Below are 12778 nucleotides of genomic sequence, written 5' to 3'. Positions count from 1 at the left end.
AATGTGTCTACATGATCGTTGGGGTCAAAAGACCCATCATACTTGTCTAGTGGTGGTACCTTGAAATCTTTCGGCATTGGGGCCACTAGGAGCTCAGGTGACAGGGGGATGGCCGGTTCAATAGAGCAGGCGTTGTTATCGTGGCCACCAAGCTTACCTCCTCTCTTACTCAGCCTTGATCTACTGGATGGTTGGGCTTTGCTGGTGGGTTGTTCCTTGTTGAGGAACGGCGAATCTTGCGACGTCGCCGTTGCTGCTTCTTTGGTGATGCAACGTTTGTGTTGCCAGCCTCAGTGTTGTCAGGTATCTCAATTTTGCTCCGAGTGGTGGGGTGAGGTGGTTCGGGGGTTCTTCTTGCCACTTCTTCTTCGCCGCGTGTACGGTGCTAGTTGTTGTGGGGAATCGAGGGGTCTCTTCTCGAGCCTGTTCCTCGGGCCCCGAGCTGACGATCTACATTATCTTGATGTGGAAACTACTGATTGCGCCTCTCGGGTTGGCTGGGTTCGGGCCTCTCGGGTTGGCTGGGTTGGCTGGGTCCGGGCCCCGAGTTCTCTCGGGGAGTACGCCGATCACTTGCTATATCCCGTGGTGGGTCCATCCCGAGGGAGGGACCGGTACCTGTGAAGTTCTCTCACCACAGGGAGGAGACTGGCAGACGTTCTGATGAGCCCGGTGTTGATTCTAGTTCTGAGTCTGCCCTTGATGTGGATTTGTCGGCTGGTTCGGTTGTAGTAGTGGGAATTGTTGCTGGTACTGTTGATAGAAATAGTACTACTGAAATTGCTGGAATTGGTGAATCTGTTGCATTTGAATCTGCATCGTCCGGACGCTCTGGACGAGGTCGTTAAACTAGGAGTGCCCAACCCCAAGGGGAATCACAGAAGGCTCCGAGAATGTGGCTTTCAGTTAGGGGAGCGGGACACTCACCTGTTGGGTAGTGTGTGACATGGACAATGATGGAACCCCAGAGACAGTCAGGGGGATGGTGAACTGGCCGATGGTCACCGAGGGACCCTGGTGAGTGACTGTTTGCTGTTCTTGCCCCCCCCCCCCCCTGAGTGACGTTCATGTTGCTTTTTCTGTTGTGGCTGGAAGATGCCATTGAGGTTGAGATTGGGATTGAGATTGTGAATAGGATTAGGATGACCTTTCGATCGTTTCCCACAGACGGCGCCAATTGATGATGCGCGATCTGAATGCTCCTAGTTGGAAGGTTGCCTGGACGTTGTTCGCGTGGTGAGCTAGATCAAACTGCAAAACAGAGATCAGAGAGACCGGGGTGGATGACCCGGTGAGGTCGCTCCAATGCTTAAGTTAGTATTCTTGTTGTGGTTGCAAGCTAAAAACTTGAATAAAACCCAAATTCCTTTGTTTTTTATTTGAACTTAACCATTTCCATTAAAAAAAAAGATCTAGATGTGATTCACTACTTATTGATAATTTTTAGGGATTATAGCTGATAAGGGCAACTTTTGGATTTTATTATCAATAAAAATAATATTTTTAACATACTTTCTAGAATACGGTAATTTTTTTAATATAAAAAAAAGGGTAAAAACACTGTTCATCTCCTTCCTCCTTTAGACCACCGAACAAATCTCCCCACCTCCGGTCTCTATCTTTCCCTTTCCTCCTCCTCCTTTCGATGGCCATGAAAGAGCTTCATTGCTGCTTCCTAAACCCTTGGCCCTCCTTTGGATTCCGTCGAAGCTTTAATCACAAATTGGTTCTTCAAGCGGGGAAGATCTTCCTGATCCATGAGAAGGTGTAGGTCTTCTAATTCTGTAAGAAGCTTCCAAGAGTTGCCCTTATCAACTATAATCCTAAAAGAAAGCCCAATATATGAACAAAAGCCACGAATAACATAAACAGGAGGCACACCTATCTGTGATTTATCCTCTCACCATCAATCCTCCCTCTTCCCAGTACAGGATGTCTTGACACAACACAATCAATTGGCGCAACATCAGTTGCGAAACCGATCCTAGGAGAGCACCAAACATCAGGGACAACTACAGAAGGAGTTGGATTCCCCATATACGTCTCCTTGACATGATGGCTTTTCATCTTCTGTGTATTCCTATGCTTCTTTTTCCTCACCTTCTTCACTTACCAATCTGCCGAAGACCGAATATCCTCCGGTGCTGATACCTGTGAAGTGCATGTGCATCCAAGACCTTTGAATGTCGTAGATGTAAAGCTCTTCTTTTTATCCTTCAATGTCGAAGACATGTCAAAACCCTTCTTCATTGTTGGAGGTGAATGTGGATAGGAATAGAGAAGAAATGGAGGTTTTACCGCGAGGAGACTGATTGGTAGAAGATATTTGTGAGTTTGGATATGGAGCTATAATGGGTTGGTTCTTGGGTCTCATGAATCTAATCTGCTCTTTTCTTGTTGGGTTTTCTGCAACAACAACAACCATAATTGAAGTAGAGAGAGAAAGACTAGAGGAGGAGAATAGTTTAGTTGCCCTTATCAGCTATAATCTTTAATTTTTAAGTAATGGGATTAAGTCCTCTCTCAAACACCGCCTTACCCCCCACAAAAAAAAAAATATTCTTCATCACTTTGTTGGTTAAAACACATTTTTAGGAAAACATACAATTATGGAGAATGGCCAATTTTCCATAGTATTCAATCATAAATGAATTCTGAAGCAATCTCAACGAGGAAGTTAAATCAGTATATATGCTTTGGAGATGAAATAAATAAGAAATTTATATTTTAATAGGAAAACATACAATTAGGGAAATTGCTATAAATTCTACAAATAAATAAGAAATGTATATTTTAATGATGCATATGATGAAATACATTACAATTAATATATTAGAATACATATATATATATATATATATATATATATATTTAGAAATACATTAGATTATCAAATATTTTGTAAACAATATTTTTGTTTTTAAATTATAAATATATTTTTATTTTATGTAAATTAAAATATTAATAATCATCTATAAAAATATATAATCTTAGCTTAAAAATATATCAAATCTATTAAGATTTCTAAAATATATCAAATAATTGATACTATTAGTATCTTTTAAAGGGATAGAGGCGGTCTCCCCTTTCTACCACCAGTTTCGGGTCAATGGTTCCATCGTCTGGTTCAAATGGACGGCTCATTCTGACAACAAAAATTACAAGCAAAAAATTGAGTGTGTGAGGTCTATTAAGCAGTATCATACATGCTATGTCATTTGAGCATGTGACTCAACGACCTGAAAATGGAACCGTTATGACCACCAGTTTTCGGGTTGACGGTTCAAACGGATGGCCCATTCTGACAACAAAAATTTTAAAAATAATAAACGGCCAAAACCATTGAACAGGTCGATGGTTTGACTACCCAGGTCAATGTGTTGTTGATCGATTCAACGATTTTTAGCCAAGGACTAGGATTTGGATAAAACGAAGCTAGTTGCATGTACAGTTCCCAATTAAAAAAATAAAAAATGATCAAAAACCATTAAACAGGTCAACGGGTTGACAGTTCAACCACCCATGTCAATGGGTCGTCGATCGATTCAACGGTTTTTTGCCAAGGACTAAGATTGGGGTAAAGCATAATTGGTTGCTTGGATGGTTCCCGGGCCGAAATGTCTATTCGTCCATGTCAACGACGGTTCGAAAACCATGTTTTTGGACTTTCACTATTCAAAGGTTTCTTATACTGTTTGCTTTATTTGAGTATGTGCGGTATGTTCCTTTTTTTTCATTTTCTGTTGTTATTTTTTTTTTTTTTTGTGTTTGGTCTTCTTCTTCAAGATCCTTCAAAATGGTGTAGGGTTTACCACAATTATATTTCTTTCCTTTTGTTTTCTCTTTGGGTTTTCTTGTGCAATGTTTTTTTTTTTTTTTTTTCTTACAAGATGATCTGCTTTTTCTCTTTCTTTGATTGCATTTATGTTTAGCTCGTCTCAAAGTAGAACTTTGGGATTGTTATACTGTTTGCTTTGATTGCATTTTTTCTTGGTTTTTCCAGTTTGGTGGATTTGCCGCCAATTTTTTCTGTGTTTAAGGTCACTTTTGATTTATCTTTTAAGGTTTTGGAATCCCTTACATTGTCCATCCTTCCCATGACTATAACTACAAAATTATTTTGTCTAATTATTGACATCTAGAAAAAATGAATCGAAAACGGAACCATTATGGCCACCGGTTTTCGGGTCGATGGTTCGATTGTCTGGTTCAAACAGATGGCCAATTCTGACAACAAAAATTAAAAAATAAAAAATGGCCAGAAATCGTTGAACGGATCGATCACCTGGGTTAACGGGTTGTTGACTGATTCAACGATTTTTGGCCAGTGACCAAGTTTGGGGTAAAACGGAACCAGTTGCCTGAACGGTTCTCGGGCCGAACAATCCTATTGTCCGGGTCAATTGAGTGTTCTTGATGTAAAACAAAGGATAACTATGAAATAGAACTCAGAACTATCACTAAATGATTGTATTCTTTTATATGAGATGCTTTGCTACAACAATATTTGAAAAATAAACACATGATTATCACTTTTAAGTCTTTATATGAATTTGAAGACTTGGATAATTATAATTGGAAGTTTCTTATTAAAAAATCGTTGTCTTTTTTAATATAAATGTTGCAATTCCAGCCCTCCGAAGCAGGGACCCTCCCTAGTTTTTATTTGTATAAATTTACTTATCGTGATTGGTCGTTCTTATTAATCATGATTACTAGAATAATCATTTATTTGGATGTACTTTTTTTTGGATAAATACTTTTATTTGGATGTACTCTCCAATCTCCAATAATTATTATTCATTAATATCACGATTGATTATGTTGCTGATATGTTAATGATTTATTTTATCTTTTTAAGGCAGCAAGATGTTCTCTACGTTTTTAACCAATAACATTATCATGTATATTGTCTATAAAATTTATTCTTTCGAACATAATATAACAAAAATTATAAAAAATCACAAAACCTTTATGTAATCAGTTGGGTCTGAATTGGTTCGAAACAGCATGAACCGGTCTGATCCTACTGTAATCACTTAACGACTGAACCACAGAAGCAGAACCGATATAATCCGTTCAATGTTCTTTCGGGTAGATCCGACCCATCGTTAACAGCCTCACATATTAATTATGTTAAGACATCCCTCCCGTCAGTTTGACGTTAACGGAAAAGGATGACGTCATGCTGTATAAATACAACAAAATTCCAATTTTGCATGTCATCAGAATCCTGAGCGTCATCAGGATATGACTGGTGAGCGAGGTGGGCGAAAACTAGTTAAAGATGAAGAATTCCATAACTCACTAGAATTTCTCAGATGAGATTGTTCTGGAGCATGAACAAATCCTTCCCCTTGCTCTTCTTGCATACTAGCATTTGAGTCCTGAATTGGACTCGCCATAATTCTCAGTCTCGGACATGTCGATGTAATTGAAGTAATTGAAGTTGGCTCAAAATCCTAGCTTCTGAGTTCTGACTTCTCTGAGGGAGAATACCGATGAAGCAAGAGATTTGACAAGATACCTGAAGTCCCCAAATTCTTGGGCAATCTCCTCCAAGAGCTGGGTCACAGAGAGTTGCAGTCTAGAAAGCCAATGAAGCAATGTAGCATAAAATGTGATGGGGAGGACAGCGAAAAGTGAATCAATAGAATAAGTATCGCAGAAGGGCTGAGACCTAGATCCAACAACTCAACGAGGAGGGAATCTCACTGGGTTTCACATCTCTCACCGACTCAGCTGACCCAATGCAGCAATTTTCATCCTCAGTTCCAACCCCTGGCAACTTCTCCCTAAACCCACCATATTTTGATGGCATTTCCTCCAATTCAGAAGGCAAAATGATCAACACAGTACAATGTACTGCCCCATGAATACTTCAACTCCCCACCTTCCTCCATCGCGGCCTCAATCTTCTCCTCTGCCCGAACTTTGCGTCGAGAGTAGAGACCTCCCTGTGCGCATATACAACATCTGGTCAGCTGCCCCAATCGCCTTAGCCAACTCAACTATGGAGGTCATTGCGGAAGCACAAAATGGCTGAGCGATGGATGTTGGCAGGGTTGGATGGGTGGGAAGCCCGGCGGGGTTCACGGGTGAGGGGGTTTAGAGTGGGAGGATAAGATGGTAGACATGAATGAAGGTTTGGGAGGAGCAATCGAGGAAACATGGTTGTTTTGAAACAGAGAAAACAGAAACAACATTGTTTGGAGTAAATAGAAGGTCCAGATTTCGTGGATTGAATATTCTGAAAATTACAGTGCAAATCCGTGTCAGGTGGCAGTGCTTCTTCATGCTCATGTCCGGCGTTGGAAGCAGGGGGAGAAAGAAGAAAGGAGACCAAGGGAGAGAAGAAAACAAAAAATAAGAAAGAAGAGATAACGGGAGTCCAGACTTAACGGCGGTCGGACTCTAAACCGAATTTCATTTTGATCTAAACGCTCTTGGGTTACACGACCCGAGTTCAAGGTTTCGTTCTTCGCAGTTCGCATAGACCAGAGAGAACCCTCTCCCAGGACCGCACCAGTGTGAGTTCCGGCAACCAGAGCCGGCGGCGGTAAGACAAACGCACCGGCGGTGACAACCAGAACCGGCGGTAAGGTCGTGCTCACCGACAGCGCTCGCTTACAGCGAGAGAATAGACAGATATAAAGGGTAGGAAACGAGGAAACTGTGCGCGGAGTGGTTTTGTTCTGAGTGGCCAAACCCCTAATCTCATCATCTGGAACTATCTTGATTTCAGGTTCAGACAGAGAGGTAGTGTATTCACTTTTTCTTTTTCAAGTGCTTGCTTGATTTGTTTACATGTTCTCTTTACTAAAATTAAAAATTTATCGTCGGTCTTGGATTTATCATGAATTGTTGTTTGTAATTTCATTGGCGTTTCTAGTGGTTGGCTGTGTTGAGGTTTTGCAAGAGGTCGGCATTCCTATCCAGGTTATTTGGATCGATAATCTGTTTTAAAGCACTCGTTTCGTTTGCATTTGCTGGAACTAGGGATACTCGTATCATGTCTAGAGTGATACAGTGGTACGATTTATAGATTAGAACAATGTGGTGTTTCCCCTGATCGCTTGTGAACCATTCTGTGCATGCAATCACATTTTCTCTGATTATGGGAATAAGAGCTCGAACCAGCGGATTAAAGGCAAAAACCATTACTTATTCTTCTTCTTCTGTGACAACAAAGATTTTATAAAAGGGATGACAAAGATATAAAATAATTCCTAATTGAGAACATAGTTCTGTATCATTTTCTTTCTTTCTTTCTTTTTTGATAAATGGAACATAGTATTGTATCATGAAAATTTACCATCAAATACATAAGCTTGAATCTGTTCTTGAAGGTTTTGCAACTCATAGAATACACCATCAGAATTTTCTCCGATTATTCTGTAGTGAATTGAGCAGAGCAATTGCGTGAAGATATTATTCTGTATGACATAATAGAATGTATTTCAAATACCAAAACATTGCTTCACCTTAACATTATGCATTTCAAGCCTGAGTACCTGAAAAGTATGGCCATAACACTTAAAATTTAATGGTATGACCAAGAAGAAAACTTAATGTCCATCCTCATTGAACCTAAAAGCTACACATGAATTCAATGCTATTATATGTGAAAGACATTGATTTTTATAGGAAACAACAGATTTTTATTGCTTTTAGAAAGTTAAACTTTAATTGCAATGTTTAAATGCCTTGCATTCCCTTTAGGTAGTTAGCTTCGGCTAACCCCCTCACCCATTACATATTTCTTTCATTTGGTATGATACCCCAATACATTTGATTTTTGTATATCCTAGATTTTGCTAAACCATCAGCTAGGTGCTTAGATGACCTTGGAGCAGAAATTGTGCTATTTCTTTTGTTGTTGATTGTTTATAATTACAAAAGGAATGTGAAACTTTTTGTTACAGGGTAATTTGTAGGATTTTGAAATGAGTACTCAAGATGAGGATTGCATTAGACCATGTAATGAAGATGAAGATCGTACAAATGCTGAGTGCCAATCTGTTCATGATGAGAAAGTGAGTAAAATAGAAGAACCAAAATTGGGAATGCTATTTAAAACATTGGATGATGCATATTATTTTTATAATGAATATGCCAGAAGGTTTGGGTTTAGCACTAGAAAGAGCAAAGCACATAAAACAAAAAGTGGAATAACAAGAGATAAGATATTCTGTTGTTCTGCCCAAGGTTTTCGTGAAGAAGATAGACGAAGACTTAATGTAAGGCATCGTGACAATACAAGAACTGGTTGTAAGGCACACATGCTTGTTGTATTGCAAGAAAATGGCCAATATTGCATAACTCGATTTGAAAAGGAACATAATCATGAGATTGTAACTCCAAGTATGTCACACATGTTAAGGTCACATAAAAGAATGGCAATGGCCCAAACTGCTCAGGCCAATCTTGCAAATAAGTCAGAGGTAGCTTCAAAACCAATTATGGAATCTATGGCCAATCAAGTTGGAGTAGATGATTTGGGGTTCCCTCGTTATAATTATTTACATACAAAGAGGGAGAAAGATATGGAAATAGGAGGTGCGGGAGCCATTTTAAAATTTTTTGAGAAATTACAAATGGAGAATTCTTCATCTTTCCACTCCATACAACTTGATGCTGCAGATCGAATAACAAATGCCTTTTGGGCAGATTCAAGAATGGTAGTTGACTACCATTATTTTGGGGATGTTGTTTGCTTTGACACTTCCTTCAGAATCAACCAAGATGAACGACCATTTGCATCGTTTGTTGGTGTTAATCATCATAGACAAATTGTGATTTTTGGGGCTGCATTACTTTATGATGAGACCATTGAATCTTTTAAGTGGGTTTTTGAATCATTTCTAAATGCAATGGGTGGAAAAATGCCAAAAACAATCTTGACAGATCAATGTGAAGTGATGGAAAAGGCAATAGAACACGTTTTCCCAAAGGTTAACCATCGCCTTTGTGTTTGGCACATTTATCAGAATGCAGCCAAACATTTATCTCATGTTTTCTGTGTTTCTAAGACTTTTGAGAAGGATTTTAGTAAGGTGATATATGGTTGTGAAGAAGAAGATGAATTTCTCACAGCATGGGAAGAGATGCTTTGTAAATATGATCTGAAAGAAAATACATGGTTGAAAGGGTTGTTTGAAGTGAAAGAGAAGTGGGCATTAGTCTATGGAAGGAACCATTTTTCTGCCAATATGGAAAGTACACAAAGGAATGAGAGCATGAGTGGTTCATTGAGAGGTTACTTAAAATCATCATCGGATTTATCTTTTTTTTTTACCAATTTTGAAGAAGCAATAAAAGACAGGCGTAAAAAAGAATTGGAAATGGACTTCAAGATGATTCAAAGCAAGCCACATTTGAATACACCTGTGCCTATGCTACAACATGCTGCAGAGATTTATACTCCCACACTTTTTAGGGAATTTGAGAAGGAGTATCTAAGTTCTTTACAATGTCTTATCAAGAGTAAAATTGAGATTGAAGCGGTGATTAATTACAAGGTAAGCATGTACGGTAACCATCATGAGCATGTTGTGACATTTTCTTCACCAACGTTAGTTTTATGTACTTGTAAAAAATTTGAGTTTGTTGGGTTACTTTGTGCTCATGGGTTGAGAGTGCTTTTTGACAATCAAGTAATGCAACTTCCATCTCAATATTTTTTAAAAAGATGGTCAAGAGATGCAAAAAATGGAAGTGCAATAGATTATCATGGTTGTGCAATTAAACTTGATCCAAATCGTGGGTATACTATGAGGGCCTCTGAATTGGTGAGAATTTCACGAGATATATCAAATCGAGCTGCAGAAAATGAAAAAGCATATTTGTATGCATTGAATGGCTTTCAAAAGATTCGTAGTGGGGTGGAGAAGATAATAAAAGAGGAAGTTTCAAATAGTGCAGAAACTGCTCTTTCTAACAATCTTGGAGATGCTTCAGATGTATGTCCACGACATGCTAGTCAACTTGGATCTTGTCATATGGTTGATAATTTACAAGGTGAGGGAGACAATGAGGAAGAAGAAAATGTAGCAGTAGCATCTGATAATGCCACAAACGTGGTGAAAGGACTTGCAAGGAAGGATAAAAGTGACAAAATTGTCGTTGGTGGTGATAGAACAAAGCAACCTTTTGAGAAAAGAAAGAGAAGTAAAAATAATTCCCAACCTGAGCCACAAATCCCAGCTACTACAACCATGGAAGTTCAACCTTCATCTCAACCTGTTGTGGTATTATATCAAATCATACTTTATTTTGATTCTTTTTCTATTACATTTTTAATTATTTATTCTTTTACACTCTCGTTGAATAGGAATTAACTGGTGTTCATGCCAATATGGCACATAGTCTCGATCTTAATCGGTTTGCTAGTATATATCAACAACATATAATGAATACCAACACACCTCAATTGAGAATGACAGGGTTGCTACATGTAAGTTCTAACAATTCTGTATATTCTTTTTTTTTTTTCTATTTTAAATAACATTAGAGTTTTCCTTAATGGGTGCTGTATTTTTTTGCAGGCTTCAATAGCTTCAGGCACAGTTGATGGTAATAGTCAGATGAACCAGGTATGGTATTAAACATCAAAATAGTTATAAAATGTTAAATATTAGTAGCAGAGGTTGTTATATTTTAACTTTTTATTATTTTTTTGTAGGGATCTGTTATGAATCCGCCACAATACTTTTTTGGCATAAATCACAATCAAGATTGCCAACCAACTTCTCAAGATAGATAGCAAGATCATTTCAAGTGACAAACTTGCCTACAGAGGAGAAACTGGTTTCATTTAACCCCAAAGTTACTGTGAACACTTCCCAAGGTTTCTATTCATACTAATGATTTGGTTCTAATTTTCTGTTCATGTTAATGATTTATATTTCCTAGTATATTAGTCTTATTGGAGCATTTAGATGGATCATATACTAACACTTGGCATATATTGGTTGCTGCAGGAGATAGAAACTTGTTCCTTTGACAAGTATTTGTGAGCTTGGTTCTTTACTCTTACCCATATGAATCTCAGTGTGGTCATAATGGGTGAGCAAGTGGGTTTATTACTATGTTTATGGATGAATCTGGCAAGGGATTTTGTTTCTATCAAGGGACACAATTCAGTTCATAGCTACATTTTGGTTAAATCGTTTCCAGTACTTGTAACAGATCACTTCTTACTGGCTCTGTAGATGATCTTCTTCATGTGGCCAAACCTTTACCTCATGTTCCCTTTCTGTATAGTTTGCAAACTTTCGTTGCTGCAGTTTTGTGGATGATCTGTAACAAGGCTCCTTGGATGATCTGTTTCCCTTTTCTATATCAAGGCTCTGTATACGATCTTCTTCATGTGCCAAACCTTCACCTCATGTTCCCTTTTCTGTATCCAAGTCTGCAATATGTCATTACTGCAGTTTTGTGGACCAATGGGGTGGAGTGTTTCTTGGGGGAAGCAGGGGAGAGGAATGGAGTACAGTGGTGGAACTTGGGAAAGGATTCATGTAGATATTTGTTGAAACTGGGCAACAGTAGCAAATAGTTCTTCAAGAATTATACTGGATCCCTCTGTCTAGGTACCTCCTGTTGAGATTTTATCAACTGAAATTTGATGGTAGCAGTCATGGTAATCCAGGTCCCTTGGGTCTTTGAGGGAGGGATTAGAGAAAAGGATGGTCTATGTGTTGCTTTGTTTTTGGGTCCAGTGGTAGAAGGGGTTCAATTAGAGCTGAATTCCTTGCCGTAATTCCAGGATTGAGATTAGCAAGAGCTGAGAGGCTAGATTTTATCAACTGAAATTTGATTGTAGGCGGTCATGGTAATCCAAGTCCCTTGGGTCTTTTTTTTTTGGGGGGGGGAGGGGTTAAGAAAAGGATGGTCAATGTGTTGCTTTGTTTTTGGGTCCAGTGGTAGAAGGGATTCAATTAGAGCTGGATTCCTTGCCGTAATTCCAGGATTGAGATTAGCAAGAGCCAAGAGGCTGGAATATGAACAAGTTGGTTGTGGAAGGGGACTCCAAGTTGGTGGTGGGATGGTTGATGAAACTGGAGTCTGTCATTTGGGCCTATAGAGAGGAAATAAATACTTGTAAATGGTGAACCAGTAACATGACTTTGAGAATACAATGGGCTAGAAGATCATCTAACAGATGAGGGGAACTCTGGCCAAGCAAGGGGTCAACAGAGATCAATTTAATTTGGCTCAGTTGTAATCTGTTTTTTCTTCTCTGTTTTTAAGTGAGAGGTTGCATCTCGAACCTAAGGGAATCTTGTACTGATTGTATATATCACTGAACTTTAATAAAATTTTTTGCTGTGCCCTATCAAAAAAAAAGTTCGGCTTAAGCTTGAGTTCAGTTGAACTACTCTAATGCATACTCATGATGGATGGAATAAGAAGGTTTGTGAAAATGATGTCATTTCATGAAAAACTCTCACATTAGTGAAATTTGTCAAATGATGTGGCTTATGCTATGGTTATTTGAATACCAGACCAGCTCAGACATAAAATATGTATTGTCTAATTTGCTACTGTTGAGGACAATTCAGTCATATCTATTTATTGTGGTATAACTATAAACAACAGCTGTTTGAAAGGGAATGTTTGGCATGTTTTTCAAAGGGACTTGGAAACTCCTTTGAGGATACTTTTGAATTACTTTACAGCTTAAGACCACCGGTGGAACAGTGGAGCTCAGGGTAGCATTTGGGAAGTGGTTCTGTAACAACTTAGAAATATGAAATAGAAACCACCAGTAGAA

The 12778-nt window shown here is 38.6% G+C and overlaps 1 protein-coding gene across 1 annotated transcript; it reads left to right on the top strand.

Annotated features, from left to right (window-relative positions):
• Positions 1–5340: 5340 nt before the first annotated feature.
• LOC104589554 (protein FAR1-RELATED SEQUENCE 5-like) lies at positions 5341–12421 on the top strand. Its single transcript, XM_010247902.3, has 6 exons — positions 5341–6759; positions 7926–10250; positions 10334–10456; positions 10548–10595; positions 10685–10849; positions 10983–12421. The coding sequence occupies exons 2-5, from the start codon at positions 7947–7949 to the stop codon at positions 10763–10765; spliced, it is 2556 nt and encodes an 851-aa protein (XP_010246204.1). The 5' UTR covers positions 5341–6759; positions 7926–7946; the 3' UTR covers positions 10766–10849; positions 10983–12421.
• Positions 12422–12778: the final 357 nt, after the last annotated feature.

This window comes from Nelumbo nucifera, chromosome 4 (genome assembly GCF_055504915.1).
Source record: "Nelumbo nucifera cultivar China Antique chromosome 4, China Antique-T2T, whole genome shotgun sequence".
Lineage (NCBI taxonomy): Eukaryota > Viridiplantae > Streptophyta > Magnoliopsida > Proteales > Nelumbonaceae > Nelumbo > Nelumbo nucifera.
The sequence above is the reverse complement of the archived record's forward strand: the minus strand, read 5'-3'. Positions and strand labels throughout refer to the sequence as shown.